Source organism: Montipora foliosa, chromosome 6 (genome assembly GCF_036669935.1).
Source record: "Montipora foliosa isolate CH-2021 chromosome 6, ASM3666993v2, whole genome shotgun sequence".
NCBI lineage: Eukaryota > Metazoa > Cnidaria > Anthozoa > Scleractinia > Acroporidae > Montipora > Montipora foliosa.
Genome location: NC_090874.1, coordinates 3,013,242 through 3,032,275, shown reverse-complemented (window position 1 = coordinate 3,032,275; position 19,034 = coordinate 3,013,242). Strand labels below are relative to the sequence as shown.

The 19,034-nt window shown below is 38.5% G+C and overlaps 1 protein-coding gene across 1 annotated transcript; it reads right to left on the bottom strand.

Moving 5' to 3' along the window:
- Window positions 1-1,669: 1,669 nt before the first annotated feature.
- Window positions 1,670-14,700, bottom strand: LOC138006318 (uncharacterized). Its single transcript, XM_068852575.1, has 10 exons — window positions 14,230-14,700; window positions 13,498-13,631; window positions 11,784-12,857; window positions 11,123-11,241; window positions 9,387-9,448; window positions 7,435-7,516; window positions 6,633-6,778; window positions 5,809-5,963; window positions 4,995-5,136; window positions 1,670-1,840 (listed from the first exon to the last, which is right to left on the bottom strand). The coding sequence occupies exons 1-10, from the start codon at window positions 14,615-14,617 to the stop codon at window positions 1,689-1,691; spliced, it is 2,454 nt and encodes an 817-aa protein (XP_068708676.1). The 5' UTR covers window positions 14,618-14,700; the 3' UTR covers window positions 1,670-1,688.
- Window positions 14,701-19,034: the final 4,334 nt, after the last annotated feature.

Below are 19,034 nucleotides of genomic sequence, written 5' to 3'. Positions count from 1 at the left end.
ATCGGGCCATTGATGGTATTTCATTGTCAACCAAATTTATGGTATTTTTTTCCTTTTCAGCAACTTCCTGTGGTAGTTAGTTTAAAGCAGGAGACAAAAAAAATGCAATGACACTTGACATGAAATGTATTGTTTCATTTCATTTTTCCAGGCCTTATATTTCTAGAACAATCATGATATAACAAGACAACTTCTCTGTTATGTATGTGACATCACACTTTTTCCAGTCTTAGTACATTTTTGGATGCTTTCTGTGCCTGATTATTAATTTTATCCTAACTAGTCTACTATCTGTTCAAGACCCAGACTTCATTCATGTTGCATAGATTTAGCTGAAATATGTAAAAAAATTCCCCTTTGGTTGCCTCGCATCCAAAAAATACTGAGTAAACAAAGCACCACGTTAATTTTTCAATTAAGTAAACAAAGCACCACTTAAATTTTCAATTATTTTTAAGGTCAAATGGGATCTTCAGTGGAAAAACATAGAAAGATACTATGAATGTTTTAATGTCTTGCTATCACAAAAATCTTTGACAGGGTTATGGAAGGTATTGTTGACTAACTGAATTAATTTAATGGTCTCTAACCATGTCTCAGAGAGGAAGATTAACTGTCACCTGTGTTTACAAAAATAGCTTTTGGATTAAAAAAAATCTGTTTATACCATTGCAGTCAAACTAAAGCCATATTCTGGTTAATAAGAGTAGAAAAGAAACTATTAATGGCATGTCTATCTTTTTGTCTTGGAATCACAAAGACTTATAATGTTAATTAATGGAGCTAACATAATCTCATAAATGTTAACTGTGTTTACCAAAATAGCTTTCATATACAAAACATAAATCTGCTTTTCCCTTGCAGCTATATTGAAGCCACATTTCTAATGTAATTTTGCTTTTTTTGGACACCTTTAGTACATGTAAATGTCAGAGTCAGTGCTACAGTACCTACAATAGTTTTGGTTGCATATCAAGACTTTGGCTACATGAAAACTGAATTTTTAAAAGTATATATGACAGCTTTTGTTTAATTTACTCAATGGAGATGGAGGTTTTCTGCGATAGAAAAAAAATTAGGAAAATTCCATACCGATTTTGCTTCCATGTCCTTTAACTCAGAATTTTCACTTCCACTGGGGTACAAAACCACGCTAGTAAGGAGACGGGGATAGCAGAACTGTGATGTCAAAACAGGAATGAAGGTTTTCCAAAGCAGGAATTTTCATTTTTTTTTAGATTCAGAAGCTGGTGAAACTGCTTCTGAGATGCATTGTCTTTGGATGCAATAGTAAAATTTGACAAAAGAACGAAGTTTCTATTCCTAAAATTTCCTGCGTTTCTGTTTCTATGTCACAGTTTTTCTTACTAGTGCAGTTTTGTACCTCAATGAAAGTGAAAGTTTTAAAAGGGTAAAGGACATGGAAGGAAAAAAGTTATGGAATTTTTCTGATTGTTTTTATCTCAGAATTAAGTAAATAAAAAACATCTGTATTGTACACTTCAAAATTAACAAACTAAGATTTCAACATAGCCATAGGGTAAAATTAAACCATTTAACGTTTGGCAAACGTTTTTTTTTTCTTTTTCGCCAGAAGGATGGATCTGTTGTACATGTAGAACACATAATAGGGAACAAAATTAATAAAGTACTGGCAGATCTTGGATGCTCAAGTGTATTTTTGACATTTATTGCTGTAACCATTTATCAAAGATTGCCTTCATCTTTCCCCTGCTTTCAGCAGAGTGGTTGTTAACTGTTGGAATGATTTTTTTGGGACAAACAAACTTGACGAATCTCTCCAACTCACTGAAACTGCTGTGTTCACTGTAGGGCACACCTATAAAAACAGTTTAAGATGAAGAAGTTTTTGAATCTGCAACTTCAAATCTTTGAAATCCTACAAAACTACTTCTTTGGCAGCCCACTTGCCCCATTTTCAAAATTGGAGACCAGCAAAGAAAAAGTCTACTGCAGACAATGGATCTTTATGTTTCTTTGTGCTAGTATTTTGCCCCTTTGATTTCCCATCTCTAGCTTTGTAGGGTTCTGCCTGCAGTCACAAGTTAATACAGGTAATATTTTAAAATTATATAATTACCACTTAAATTGAATGAGATTAATAATTATTTTACTCTATCAGTCCTAAGAGTGGTACTTAAAAATTTTACTGTCTAACACCAGACGATTTTACTTATCAATGAGGGCTGCTTCAGGGATGAATGAGTTAACAACACTTAAATCTTCTCAAAGACATAAAATGACTTTACTCCGTCTAACATCAGACAATCATCAATGGAGGATGCTTTGAGGATGAACGGGTTAATAATTTAACACTTGTACATGTATGCTTAGTTTACTAGCTCTTACCTGGCCTTTTGAGTGCAAGTGTGGCTAGAGTGGAGGTTATACAAACCTCAGTGTTTTTCTCAAACAAATTATCCCTTTTTAATCCTTGTGCTAACTACATGTAGCTCATATTAATTTTACATAAAAAAGCAATGAGGTTTGTATCACAACTAGGTCAACTCTACCCTGATTTTACTCAAAAACCTGTAAAATAGTCTGTTAGCAATAACCGGTAATAGCATTTTCCAACCAGTAGATCAAAACAGAAAGTTAGCATCCCTGACTTGGAACTTTCTTACTGGAATTTGATTAACCCATTGAACCCTCAAACGCCATAGGATGCCTCCAGTTGAGGAGTAAAATCGTCTGGCGTTAGAGTGAAATCTGATAAGTCTCACCCCTAGGGGTCAATGGGTTAATAGTCCTTCAAAATTAATAATATTAATAATAATAATAATAAATGGGATTTACCCAGGAAGCTCCACTCACTCAAAAGTCGGGTTATCAGGGAGGTCCTACATTCGATCGAATTGCAATTTAGAAATGTTGGTCTCTTAGGAGAAGGGAAAACCAGAGAATGCGGAGAACAACCTCTCGGAGCAGAGTAAAGAACCAACAACAAACGTAACCCACATATGGCCACAAGTCCAGAATCGAACCTGGGCCATACTGATGGGAGGCAAGTGACTGCTCACTTGAGGGAAACTTAAATCTTGTTTGTCCTTGAATTGTTCACAATATGTATTCTTGTGGTTGTCCTTCAACTACCATGTATAAGTCAAACCATAGTTAATAGAGGGGAATGGTTATGAAACCCGACAAATTTCTTTGTTGTAGGTTTTTGTTCTGTTTTTTGGCCTTGACCGTGCACAAAACACAATAGTTGCTTACTCCGTACTGAGGAACTAACCAATAGAAACGTGTTGGTTACGTAATTCACGCACAGTGTATGAGCGCAAAACAAAAGATTGTGCACGGTCGTGGACTTTCCAACCTAAATCTTGGCATCTTTGTTTGCTCCTTTGATGTTTGCCGAGCTTCCAAACCAGTCCCCTCTATTAACTATGGTCGAACTGGAGTCAACCCCCAATTTTTAAGACCTAAAAACTGATTTTTCTTCATTTCTGGCTAAAAGGCTGAAACTCAGATTGATAGAATTGTTGCTAAAAGTTAATGTCATATTTGTGAGAAATCTTTTGCAGTTGCAGTGGACGAAAAAGAAACTACTGTAAATGAAGTTTATTAGCTCTTGTACCATGACATGCAACAAGCAATGACACCAGTATTTCAGTTTACTTGAGATATTTTTTCTGTTTTTATGTGAAAATCAAATCTTTCTATTTTGAACTAAACTTCCTCTGAACATTGACAAAGAAAGGAGATTTGATAAAAAGAACACCAAAGAGTTTCAAAAAATTGCTTGATAAATAACCCGTCATCTTGAGATCGTTTGATGAAGTCAAATGAAACAAAAATCGGTTCACTTCTCTAAAATGCCGATTTACAAAGTTACAGATACGACTATAGACCTCTTTCATGATGGCGGCCACATAAAATATTCTTTTGTTTTAATGCTAATAAGACTTTTTACCCTCGCTACGACCAGCAAATTTCAAAAGAGTTTTTGTTTCAAAAATTTTTGAGGGCAGTTGGTCTAATTAACATATTAAAGAAAAAAGAATGTACAAGTGGTCGCCGTTTGTGAAAGTGGCCTATAGTGTAAGAGCCATGTCCAGAGGTTTCTATTTAACCTACCGGTACATAAATTTTATTTCCTGAGGACAATTAAACAAAACATTTAATACAATCAGAACTTGTTTTGTAACATCAGTTTTTGTTTAGATAAAATTTTTATCTGCAATTGTTATGCTTATTATCTGATAGTTCCAGGTCTTATCTCTTACTCAAGCATAAGATGAGGGAAATTTTTTGGGCCAGTTTTTAAGTCATAAAAGGTTCACTTATACAAGAGTAAATACGGTAGGTACATTGCAAATGGAGACATCAATGGGAGTCCTATGTACAGAGCCTTGAGGGCAATTTAATGTTCCTATGGCCCAACAATTCCCAAAACCCAGCCATGAGTCCCCACACCAAACATCCATGCACACGTCACTGCCAAGAAGTACAAATAGGGCAATCAAGAAAGCCAATTGAAACTGAATATGGCCAAACAAGAGGGCACATAAATGGGGTTGTGTCGTACCTCATTAAACAGGCTTCAGGATTGGCCAAAAGAAAGAACAAAGATAACAATGCATTTAACACAGAAAACAATGGGAAGTAAGACACTATACAGCCAATGAAATAATTATAGTGTTCAACAAGAGGTACAACCCCACCCAATAAATGAGAATGCATTGTACTTGTTGCCACATGAGTGATTCAAGGCCTTAGTGTGCATGAATCCAGTGCAACCATAGCTGACTGCTGCCAGCAGCCATACACAATTGCTCATTTTTGTTAACATGTTAACCCATTGACTCCCGGGGGTTCCCCATTGACGAGTAAAATCATCTGGCGTTAGACAAGAGTAAAATACTGTCTGTCTGGCCGTTTTAGGCCGGTTTGGATGTGAAAGGGTTAAACTGCATTTGACCACATAAAGTAGTAATACATACTTAGTGTATGTATGTTATACATACCATAGATTGTAATGTTTCCTCTTTTGGAAGGTTTGATCTCTGACAAATTCGCTCTCTTAGAACTGTGTTCCCATCCAGTGGGTTTAAAGGCCAAAAGTTCAGTGAATTGTGGCTTGTGTGACTCCAAATAATCTCTTAGAATCTAAATCATGGAGAGTATGTTGAGTGTCAAATCTTTTCTCATGTTGTTACTTAATTGCAATATATATATACTTAAGCTTAATCTTGTTTAGACACAAGTCAACATAAATCAGCCATCAAATTGAATTCATTTTGTTTTGTACTGTTTAAAAAAGCATACAAGAAAAACAAGCCAAGTCTTTATATAAAGAATTCTAATGAGGAGTGTTTTATTGGGTTTAAAGGTCATGCACATCATGCTTTATTGATGTTTTGATGGGCTGTTAGGCTCATGAATTATTAATTAGTTTTAGAATGTGTCATTACAAGGTCAGTCCCAATAATATTGTATGTCTTGAGTTGACACTTAAAAAAACTATAACCATGATATTGCAACCTTTTAAATGATCAGGAATCAGTCAGCAATGATATGAAATATCAAAAGTAACCTACTTCAAATAAGATCTCTACATCCTGAGTGGATCATTTCAAGCTAGAAGACAGGCATTATCATTTAAAAGATCTTGGAAATTGTGAAGAAGAGCTACCCTCCACCTACTGTCTGTCAACTTTTGACCAGCTGTCAGCCAACAGTTTACCAACAAGTGACCCACAAAACTGCTGTTAACAACAAACTGCTAACAGTGATGTTTTTCTGGTCCCTACGATACTGCTAGAGGACTAGGTTACTTACCTGTAATGTTATCTTTGCCATGGGAAGAACATGAACTTGTCCTGCCTTCCAGTCTGTTGTTATCAAGGAACTGATATGATAAGATTCAAGGCAGTCCAGTACTTTCTTCTTCTGCTTTTCAACACTGACTTTGCAACCAAGAGCATCTGCTATAGCTAGTGTACAATTCATGTATATATAGAAACAAGATTAATTCTTTTAAAAATTAGTTCATTTTGCACCCAATAAACAATAATATTATTTAGAACTTTCTGACTAGCTTCCAGGCAGTGCGGCCCAGCAACTTTGCTGCAGATGTTTTGTAATGACTACAAATGAAACAAGACACTTGGTATATAACAGTATATTATGAAGAGCTTCTTAGTGTCACGGACTGCATTTAGGCAGCACAAATCATTCAACGAAACCAGAGTTTTATACTGTCCGTGTGCCTGACAGGCCTTCCAAGCCTCTCTGGGGTTAACTGACTCGTGACAACAACAGATGATGAAGTTACCTACCAGTTAAAAACTTTTTATACATTTGAATATGCTCCTTCTCAGGTAATTAATTTTGGTGAGATAAATCCTTACCAGTATGTGCTGCCACAAGGATATTACAGCTTTGAGCACTTTTGTGTTCTTTCTCTTTTGTCCCCTCTCTATAATTTTCCTTATGAAAATACTTGTACATATTAAAAGAGGTAGTGGTTGGTAATCAACCATGTAATCCTAATGCCATTACACTGGCTTGAATTATTGTTTCTTTGTCTTTATCATTTTTATCATTAATTGATTTTTGCATGTTTCCAACTCATCATTAAGTCACTTTTTAGAACTGCTTACCTAGAAAAATTTTTTCCTTTCCAATAGTATATGAACCACAAACAATGAGAGTTTGGGGGTTTTGTCTGCAGGTATGAAGAACTTTGTTCACCGCAAATCTAATAGTTTCTTCCTGAGATGGAAATGTATACTCAGGGTTGCAGTACCTGTCATGAAGAATAAAGTTAACTACATCACCATTAAATTATATTTATGCCAATGATAAATAATTGATATTTGATATAGGAATCAAGAAGACTGAACTGAGGATGTGCAGGAAAAAAACGAAAGCTGAAGTTTGTTTATAATAAAGGAAATGCAGTAAGCCGGCACAGCACCATGTACACATGTGTTGTACACAAAACAAAGGAAGAGGAAAAAAATTACCAAAAAACTGCAGTTACAAAAAAGTGGACCATGTAAATTTAATACTAGGACCAAGCGGTGCAAAGCTTACATGTATGTTATAATAATAATAATAATAATAATAATAATAATAATAATAATAATAATTGCTGATGTTAATCATTGTGTCCAGTCAAGAACCTGTTTTAATTTCAGATGTTAGCAAAGTAGTCATGACTCCCATACATGAATTACACAGGCCCTGGTTTCCAAAAACCACAAGCAAACTACTGTACATAATGTTCAGTACTCTTGCAACCCTGCCCACAGCTTTGCAGATCCAACCTTCCAATCATCTGCAATGCATGAATGGTAAAAGGCAACAATGATGACTGGAAAATTTGTAAACCCTGTTAAAAAATTATGCTGAAAAGAAAGTGGAATAAGGATATAAATGGCTTGACAAAGTACAACTCACGTTGTATCCAGGTAAAGGACATCAATTTTCCTCGGACGTAACTCAGGATATTGTTCCATTCTTTTTGAGGCACGGAAGTCACCTTCATTACAAAAAACAATCTCAAACATTGAAAACAAGACCTAAGGCAAAGATTGCTGGGGTCATTTATGTGGTCAGTTCAGCATTTTTTCCCCTGAAAAATTGTGAGACAAGTCCTTTAGAGAAATCCATATATACATGTACATGTATAGAACATTGGTGACAGTGACTCCCTTCAAAAGGCAGCAAAGGCCTAGGTACATGTATGGCTTTCATACCAGCAATTATTAATATTATAAATTATTAAAAATGAACCAAAAGAAGGTCTGTGTAAGAAGGTGATTACTTTGCCTGTCAACAATACTGTAAAGTGTAAAATTTTTACTTATGTCCAGGTTTGACCCTAATTAGATGCACGCCCAATTTTGACATCCAACACAAAGTGTCCCTTTAAGTCTAAGCATTTGCTACCTATTTTCAACAATAAGGTAAGGGTAAAGGTTAGCGTTCTTTTTAGCTATGGGTAAATGCAGCAGTTAATCTTCACTTAAAGAGCAGCATTTGGGGGACACTTTGTGACAAATTGTCTGAGACACAAGTGATGTTGAAGTAATGGCTAGAAGAGCAAGGGGACACTTTGTTACGCTTATTGAAATCCGCGTGCATCTAATTAGGGTCAAACCTGGACATATCTCAAAATTTTTGGAAGTTTACGTGTACTATGATCAAATTTTTATCCCTTGAATTTTTAGGTTTATCATTATAGAATTCCAGGAAATGCTAAAAATACCATTTACCATTTGGAAATATGTGCATTGGTTTTGGAGATATTTAAGTTTGCAAAAGGCAAATTATATTACTGATGACATCATTCACTCATTCCCAATATAAAATCAAGTATATAAATAGAGCTACATGTATCTCGGTCAATTTGACACTTGGTAACCAGGGTAATAGTTCTACAGGCAACACACCTTCAGCTGTAAAGAAATTGGTTCCCATGGCAACTCACTCTTTTCCAGTCCCCTCCAACCTGATTCAACATTTTTGGTGATCATAAGCTACATTGTAGATCAAAAACATTTACACATAGCAAGGCCACAAACTTGACCTAACATATTTGTATGCTTGCAGGATCATGCAAATGAGGCACCATTGACAAATATCATTTAACCCTTTCAGCCCCGATAGTGCCAAATGGCACTTATAGATTTTACTCTGTCTAACGCCAGACGATTTTACTCATCAATAGGGAACCCCTCGGGGCTTAAAGGGTTAAATAGAATGCCAAAGGTTGCCAGCAAAACCTTTAATATCAGGGAGGTCTGGAACCCAGTATGTTGCCATGGTAACAGAACTGGTATCCTCATATTGTGGAGCACATCTTCTAGAATCTTACTGCAAAGAATCAAGCATTTCTGATACAAAATAGCTAGGAAATCATTTTTCCATCATATTTGATCATAATTCGGTTGTCTTGAGTTTACAATGTCATCACTTGGCTCATTTGCATATTTTGAAAACTTAAATATCACTGGAACAAAAAGAGATATTTGAAAATAACAAACAGCATTCATCTCATACAGACTACATGTTTACGTCTTTAAATGGCTTAGATAAGAAAGATGTGAATTTCATCATAGTAGCACTTAAAGGCCTACTCAAATGGCTTCATCATTTGCTTCAATATCTGTTCAATTTTGTTGAACAGCAATGTTGAAACTGTTTGCCCCCCCCCCCCCCCCCCCCCCCACCAACTGTGTTGAAACACATTGAAATAAACTTGAATCAATGTTGAATGAAAAAAAGTGTTGAAATCGTTTGACAATCCCAGCAGTCAACATCGTTCATCAAAAAATCGAATTACGATATTGAAGCTGTTTGTCAGGGCCTTAAACTTCCAATAATACAAAAATTACACCTCATGTTACCTGTATGTAGGATTGTCTGACCATTTATCAATTTGAACAAAAACAATACAGCTCCTGGACAACTGAGGAAAAAATACAAGGAATATCAAAGCTCGGTTGCATCTCCCTAACCTATTCTTACTACATGTGTAAATTAATTGTCTATACCCCATTTCTTGCATAGCACTGCCCACAATCAATAACTGTAAATGTGGATATCTAACAATAATCACTAAGCAGGGAAGAAAAGTAGTGGATATCAATAATAGTAATATTATTAACGGAGCAAAACAAAACAAAACAAAACAAAACTGCATGTAGAAGACATAAGGAAAACTAATAGGTTTGAAAGTACAATTAGTGCAATCAGCCTTTGTTATGTCATTGTTGAGCAGCAGCAGTTAGTAGCCTTCAGAATTGTATTGCTAACACGTCACAGCTCTCCATATATTATAGTATTGTATTGTATTGTAAGTAGCTATAAATTGAAAATATATATATATTACCGGATTACCCAAGCCATGCATGGGAGGCGTGATGGCCTCATGGTTAGTGTGCTTGACTCCGGAGCGAGTGGTCTGGGTTCGGGTCCTGGCCGGGGACATTGTGTTGTGTTCCTGGGCACGACACTTTACTCCCACGGTGCCTCTCTTCACCCAGGTGTATAAATGGGTACCGGCATAATGCTGGGGGTAACCCTGTGATGGACTAGCATCCCATCCAGGGGGGAGTTAAAAATACTCCTAGTCGCTTAATGCTACGGAAACCGGGTATAAGCACCGGCGTGTTGGGTCATTGGCTCGGAAAGCGCTTACCTTCTACCCAAGCCATGCAGGGGTAAGGTAAATACAAATGTATCTACCACTTGTCACAGGCACAATCACGTAAATAATATTACTTGTTTAGTATGTACAACACAAGCTGGATCCCTAACAACCAAAAATTGAAGAGATTGAATGAATGAATTGGGGATAGTTGGAAAATAATTTCCAAGTAAACCTATGACCTGCTCATTACCAGTTTGGATACCCAACCACTCAGCTACAGTTGTACAGGAGACTCACTAAGAAAACTAAACTAAACAGGCCCTGTTCATCACCCTTCCTTACAGTCATTTAGGGACTGAATAACAGAGAACACAGCTCAGCAAGAACTTATTATTATCGATGCAACAGGACTGAAATGATCAAGTTTTGTCATTTTCTCAAGTGTGCTGTAGTATACATGTAACACTGGTAAATTAATGAAAAAAACACTCATTTTTCTATGTCAACTAGTAGACAATATATTTAACACTACAACAGCCTCTCCATTCCACCGCTTGGCAGCTTGGTGCCTTTGGAGTACACATCAAGAGAAGATGAGGCAAGAGAATGGATCCCCATGCCCCACCATAGTTTTTTAAAATCAATTTTTAGCTTCACAAAGCTATTTTAAGTTCTCATCCCAATGCCATGCATATTTAAAATTTCATTATGTCATAATTTATATAACTGGCCAGTCAGGTGCCTCTCTAAAAACAGCTGAGTAGCTAAAATTAGATTTTAATCACTGGAATCTCCCTTGAGGCCCATGAATGCCGGTTCCATTCTCTTACCTCATCCTCTCTTCAGGCCTCTTGGTACACAAACATGTACACTGTAGATACATGTACATGTAGCAACATTCCTAACATCTCTAAGTTTAGCCAATCAGACTTCGCAAAATGCATTTCGTCTGTTCACTCTTTTGGTACAGAATGACTGCAATGAACTTACTGGTTTGCCTCTAGTAACGTCACTTCAACATTTTGGATGACAGTTGGAGAATTCATGGGCAATGGATTGACAAACTGCTTTTTCACATAAAGCCTTGATATTACCAAGTTTGCAGTGACCTTCATGATAAAGTTAAAAAACAAAATTAATGTTTGTTACCCTACGTAATTGAATTATGAGAAGACTTATTTCATGCCAATTAATTTTCTCAAAACCATTCATTTAGATTTATTTCTTCATGGAAAATGCATGCCATTAATTAATCATTCAGTCTACCACTTTGTGATTTACAGGCTGTGATCATGTAAATTTGCAACTTATTTAATGCCATTATTTATGATGGAGTTTGATATTCTTCATACAACATTTTAGTTATGCTGAAATAAACTGGTGATTCTACTGAAGATAAAGTTTGTATGCATGCAATGATGTATGTGTATGAACAAATAAGTGGATTTAAGACTTAACAGTGTGCATTACAGGAATGGACCCTTTTAATTGGATAACAAGTTAACATAAAGAAAATGTCTACTTTGCATTTCAATAATAATGGTTTGAATAAAATCATTTGTTTTTAATGTATGTCACCCGTAATGTGAGTTATGTACATGTATGTGTGTAAGCATAAATATTATTATCAATACTATCATCCATCACTTACCTTGCTGCAGTATATGGGGTTTGTGAATTTGCCATTCAGTCCCGCATAATGATCATAATGAAAATGACTCAGAAAATAAGCATGACAACCTGGAATGTCACCATAACGAAATGCATCCACAGATATCCCAGTGCCTGGGATCTTCTTATAAAATGGACAACTCTTTTGTGATCGAGGAGCAGCAATAGCATCCTCACCTGGCCCTGAAGTTTGACCTTCAGACCCATAGCCGATATCTTTGAAGCCAACTCCTCCGGGCTTGTATCTTCCTCTCCAGCCACCTACATGTCTATGAGACACAGTGGTAGACTGAGAAGAGCTTGCAGCACTTGCTCGATTCTGATTGGAGGGCAGTTTACTTTCAGTTTCTTTTACCAAAGGTTTCAACCCAAAGAAAACTCCAAGATCAGTTTGTTTCATGGATGATGACCTGGCTGACTCTGCTCCTTCTCTCTTTGATTTTTCAGCAAATGATTTAATTGACATTTGTTTTTTCGTAGACCTTGTGTGAACAGGAACCGACTCAACTTCATCAATGAGTTCTGCTTTCGACATGACTTTGTTTCCTTGGGTACTATTGTCACTCCCCTCTTTGACATGGTCGCTTAGTGATCGCAGATTGGGGCATTGGAAATTATCTTCATTTCCTTGATGTTGAGTTCCATGGTGCAAAATGTGAGAGCTTTCACAAAGACCTGAAAAGGCCATTGGATCTCCAAACAAGTCGTCATCAGAAGACATGTCAAAATCTTCTGCCTCACCATTGGGAAATATTTCTTCCTTACTTTTGGCATCATCAGAAATAATTAAACCCCCTTCCACACTGCCTTCCACACTAGCAACTTTTTGGCTTTCAGGAACCTTCAAGGTCACCTTGTCTCTCTGTGTCTTCACTTCATCTACTTTGTTGTGACTATGTCCTCTTCTGGGGGAAGGAATACTCACTTCTGAATCATCACTAGAACTTTCTATCTCCTTAAAGTTCTCACTTTCCAGATCACCATCTGTTCTACTACCACATGAATCTTTTCCAGAAAAGTTTAATTGTCGAGAAAACTGGACATTTGTTTCCACCTTTGAAAAAAATAGAAAGTAATGTTGCATAATTGAAGGCCCACATTTCTGGGGGGGGGGGGGGGGGATGCAGGGTTTAGTGAAGTGGGGTTCAAACAGGTGGGTGGACCGTTCTAGGGGAGGTCTGGGGCATGCCCCTCAACCAATATTAGAAGGTACAGCTGTAAATCCTGGAATGCTGGAGATGGGCGGATTGCTTGAAACAAGGGGGGATTAGGAAAGAGCTGGAAGTATTCCAGATACATAATTTAGAGACAGGGTACCCACAGGGAATTTTAAGGGGTTAAGCTGGAGTATCTTTTACTTTTCCTTAAGTCCTTCTTATTATTTAGCCAGGTAGTCAGTATGAGTGAATTTTGACCCAAGAATTATTGCCGCTTAACTGCAACACAGAGCATTAGAATTTTTCTGAAAGTCACATCAAAGAAAGGAAGGAACAATGAAGAGGGGTACATAACAGGAGGGAGAGCAGACATGAACTTTGAGTATGTTTTCGTAGCAGGGCAATGAGAAAAAAAGGAGACTGGGGTGACAAGGCAGCACAAGTTTATTCCCCCTTTCTCTTTCACTTCCATGCCAAATTGCTTTGTTGCCCAAGAAGAGTCTACTCATTGCCTTGGTCAAACAAAACCTTCCTTACTGATTCATTTGTTTTTCCTTCATCATCTTTTCTGAAGGTGCTACAACTTCTGGTGGTGGCCAACAGAGAATGTGAATATCTTTTGAAATGAGGAGTAAATGTAGATTCACAGTGAATTCCATCTGGACAGTCACCTGCAAAAGATTTTGTTTCACCACTTAGTTTGACGGGGTCAAAAAACAGTACAAAGATCTAATAATAATTATAACAATGGATAGTGTAACCTTTCTAAAGGCAGACTGCAACACTGGGAACCCCACATCTTACATTTGTACTCTTTGTGAATGGTGGATGGGTGGGTGGGTGGGTGGCATTGCAGTCCTGCCACATGCACAACTTGTCCCCAGTAGTACTGGTACTATGACTTTACTGACCTTGAATAGATGGAAAGGTGAGAGAACATTGGAGTGCATATGCTGGGATTCAAACCCAGAAAACTGGGAAACAGTCGGAAAGTGATGTCCACTACATTGGTTGCTCCTGATTGACTATGCAGGACATTCCAATATTATTTCTATGAATTCCTTTCTGAAGGTCTTACGCTTTGGGAGAAGAAAGTCTGTAGCACTCATACTGTCATGTATGTGATTGACTGTTCTCCTCATCAGTCAATTGAATGACTGGCTGACTGACAGACGGATCAATCGATTGATTAATAATAATTATTACAAGGCCCACCACTTCACCTGAATAAGTACGCCCCAAGAAACTCCTTACTACATGCCAGCTTACCTATGTAAGAATACTTAGCCTCTAAACATTCCCGAACATGCCATCCAGGAGACTGTCCAATCAAGGCACAGAAAGGCATCTGACATCTTGGGCAAAAGCCGTCGACAATTGCCTTCTGAGGTGTTACCGTGTTGTTCGATTCAGGGGACTTTTGCTGTTTGCTTCGCGAAGTGTTTTTGCAAGATTCCGTTCTTTTGCGTTTGAACGGTTTTGCTTTAGATAAACCTGTGCTTCCTCTGCCGTTGTCTAATTTTGTTCCCTGTTCTCTTACACGCTTGGAAGTCTTGCCTTTAAAGGAATGTTTTTGTTCGAGAGTCGAGTTTTGCTGGTTACCCTTGAGCTCCTTCAAAGACTTTTCGTCCCATATTTCATCTTCATCCTCTTCCATTCTAAACCGTGGAAGCGTTTATTTGGAATTGAGCGCGAATGAAATACGCGACATTCATTCGAATTTGAAGCAGATATTTAATTACATGAAGGCCGCTCGTCAGAAGGAACGTAGACACTGAAGGCACAGGCGCCCCAAGCTCAGTGTGAGCATGGCCGACAAAAATATAAGGATTTGTATGGGAATCCCGATAAAAAGCTTAAGAAGATAATTATATGAAAAAATTCTCAATTAACAAGCCTAACCTTATTGTCAACGTCGGTAACTTCCTTCCTGTGTGGTTATTTTCCAGATCCGACGCGATTTGAGCCATTTCTCAATTTCGTGGTTGTCAACGGTATCATAAAATCCTAAGGCACAACCACGAAATTAACCTGCGATCAGGCTCTATTTTAGTTTCGCGTGGTACGTAATGTGGAGTTGGCGAAACGAAAAATAATTTTAGCGATTTTTAGCGAGCGACTTCATAAGAGAACATATGGGCGAAACTAAAAATGGGCCTGATCGCAGGTTACCACGAAATTGGAACCCCATCTGGGGCTCGGATTTTTCCGAGTTCCCAGTGGGTTCAATTGTAACACCTTTCATTCAATATGTGTTAAAACATTCTCTCACATTCGCTCACTTCAGCTGTCACTTTGGTGGTTGGTTGGCCGCAGTTATGAGCTATGCTGTCAGTCGATATTGACTCTGTGGCTGCGTGATGCAGCTCGAGTCAAATACCCACATTTCACCCTTGCTCACCATAGAGTCTTTAGTAGCTCAGTGGTTAGAGCATCCGTACTAGATTACGGAGGGTCGTGGGTTCGAATCTCATCTGGAGCTCGGATTTTTCCGAGTTCCCAGTTGGTTCAATTGTAACACCTTTCATTTAATATGTGAAAAGAGAAATTTTAGAGAATTTACGGTAAGATTTCGACAATCGCATGCTGGGGAAGACGGTAGGATTTTAGCGGAAAAACAGCCTTTGGAGTCAAAATGCCCATAAAACCTCTCCAATGAGCGTTCATGTTGATATTCCCGTAAGATGTCTGATATTTTCGAATTAAATTAATTAATTAATTAAAATCTCAAAGGCAACTTGCCGACGCGATGTGCATATTTCCCGGGCATATTTTTGTCACGTCGAGATCTCTTATGGCAAAAAAATCATAATCAATTGACCATATGTTTTGTTTTGCTGAAATTGAAAATATAAATTTCTCAGATGTCTGATATTTAAGATTTCGACGGGAAAATCGGGAGGTAAGGCATCATGCAAATGATGATACCTGATGCTATCAAGTGACTTGCTCATAATTTGTTTTCTCTCTTTGTACATGATCGCCCGTGATACAGAATTATTTGAAAAACGTATTAAACCTTGAGAATTACCAGTGCCAGCTTCTTGAGTGAAAAAATAAATAACAAATCCAAAGAAAGGAACTCTGTGTTGACCTTGATTTTCAAACAGTATCACCTACTGCCGGATTCCATCATGACTCTTTGCACACCTTACTACCTCTCGCTCATTATTTAGTTTTTTCTTTGTTTTCCCTATAAATGCATCCATTCTTCCTTCGAAATTCACTGTTTTTGTAACTGTTACAGTAGCCACATGCAGTGTTTATCCGAAAAACCTAATTGCAATGCTCTTCGTGCATTCCATGCGTCAACGTCCATTACAGAAACATGTCAACAATCACACAGACAATGTTTTGGTGTAACATTCGTTAACCTGAAGCACATGTCCCCCGAGGGACCTATTTTTTTCAGTAGACAAAAAGTTTGATGTTATTTAGCAAGATTAGAATGATGCCGTTTGGCACCTTTTAAGTTTATTCAGTGGGACGTTACTGAAAGCCACTAGTCAAACCTGGGCACTTCGGGTATGGGTTCAACCAAAGCACCGGCGACAGGCGGTCAGGGGGGGTGCAACTTGGTCACCTGAAGGCCAATTTGCCCCAATTGGCCCAATCTCTTAGGAAGCCGCTGGAAATGCTTCATACAGCTTCTAGTCAGCCTTGAGAGCTTCAGGCTTGGGTTCACTTGAAGCACTGGCAACATGTGGTCAGGAGGTGTGACTTGCTTGCTCTGAACACACATTTCCCACAAGCGCCAAATCACCTAGGAAGCCATTGATAATGTCCCTTAAGGCTGCTGGTCGACCTTGGACGACTTGGGCATGGGTTCATCTGAAGCACTGGTGCCAGGCAGTCGGGGTTGTGCCTTAGTCATTCCAAAGCCTATTCACCCCAAATCTTGGTAGCATTTACTGGGAGCTCAACCAAACTCAGTCAGCGGGGTCTCTCAGCAGTCATTTCACCCGCGACCTCGGGGCTGCGACAAACTTTCCTAGAAAGTTCCCTGGATCGCCCTGAGCACCCCAGACACCCACTAGGTTTGGGGAGTTGAATTGGTCATTTCGCCTGCAACCCATTTTCAAGCGGAGACGGGCAGGAACGACTTGCAAAGCATGCCGTCAGTGGGCTGGAGGACACGCCAGAGTCTTGTTTCACCCTTGGGAGGCTCGATCGCTGGCCCCCTTCCTTCTTTTCCTCCCTTTGAGGGTGGGTGGATGGATTGATTGGGCCTGTGTTTCGGTCAGCAAAGGCAAAATGAGAGGTGTTGTGGAGAAGTTAAGGCCTCTGTGGAATGCGGCAGATTGAGATCGGTCCATCCTGCATAGCAGGCACCTCAAACACCGAGCAGTCGAGACTGTCTTATAACGATAAAGGTTGCCTGGTTGATCCTGCCAGTAGTCATATGCTTATCTAAAAGATGAAGCCATGCATGTGTAAGTACGATCACTTGTCTCGTTGATGAGCAGTACTGCAAAACTGGGAATAGCTCATTAAACCAGTGATCATTTCTTTCATGGATGATGTTACTGCCGGGTGGATAACTAGTAATTCTAGAGCTAATATCTGGAATTCAAGCGTCGATTTTGATTCATCAAAGATAGGCTGTATTTATTAGTTTCACACCTGGACCTGTTGGCCCCTGACATAGGGGTGAACACACCTCAGAGGGTGGCTGGCTGTGATTCCAAGGTGATTCATGATAACTAAATGAATCGATGCGTGCAAACCGTGGATGCTTCATTCAAATCTCTGCCCTATCAGTTGTCGACAGTAAGGTATAGGTTTTCCGTGGTGATGATGGTTAATGGAGGATTAGAGTTTGATTTCCGGAAAGGGAGCCTGAGAAACATTGAAGGAAGACAGCAGGCGGAAAATTACTCAATCCCGACTCGGGGAGGTAGTGATAAGAAATGATGGTGCAGGGCTCCCTAGTGGGGTCCCAGGATCGGAATGGGTCAGTACCTGTGGTAATTCCAGCTCTTATACCGTAGATTAAAGTTGTTGCAGGTAAAGAGCTCATAGTCGGATTCCGACCGGTTCCTTTTTCCCTTCTGCATATTGTTCCTGGCTGGTGTTTTCGTCTGGTAATACCTACAGTAAGAATGTCCATGTGCGTGACGTCACTTAGAGTCAAGGTGTGGGTCTTATGTACCAGTCAATTCCAAAACCGCCCATCCCCACCCCCCGGGCAAACCCCGGGGCATTTGATTTTTTTAAAAATTTTGGTCCAATTCCCCGCTATGTTGCTTAGAGCTTCAAAAAGGGTCAAATCCTCCACCCTCCAGGTATGTTAAAGCAACTGTGCAAGACTTTTTTCCATGCGTAAAACCGTTTATTCAAATGTACATATTCTGTAATAAACAATTGGCTACTGTTTGGATTAAGATTTGTGTCAACTGCAATTTTAATGATAATAGAGTGATCTGCTATATAAAAACACAACTGAAATATCCAAAGTCTCTCAAAGCTATCTTACGGAGGTTCTTAATTTCAATAAAAATGTCCTTTTAGAAAGCCCACATTTAATGGGCTTTTTAAAAGGCTCTCAAATGCTCCAATACGAAAGTCAAATGCCCCCCAGGGCGGGCCTCATTTTGGATCAAATTCCCCACTGTACGGAGCTTAACTCGAGTCAAATGCCCGGGGATTGCCCGGGGGGAGATGGGCGGTTTTGGAATTGACTGGTACATTACTGCAGACTTTGGCTATTTGTTTCGGTGAGTATCCTGGACTCGTATCGTCTCCGCTTATGTGCAGAAGTTCGTTTTCTTTAGCGTTGTACAATTCGGATTGTTAATCTTCGATATTTGTCATATATAAGTTCAATATGCAAAGAATGTTAACTTGATAGTTTCGCATGTTATAAGCAATGGTTATATCATTAAAATATAGATTTCTTATAAAAGACAACATTGTATTGTATGGTCTTGTTATGTAGATTACGGAAAACTTATTCACGTAATTTTTTTGGTTTCTTTTGTTTGCCTTTCTTGGATCCTGATTTATCCTCTTGATCTTCAGTCTGTATGGCAGCTAGTTTTCTTTTGTCCTGCCTTTTCGACGTAATAATAATT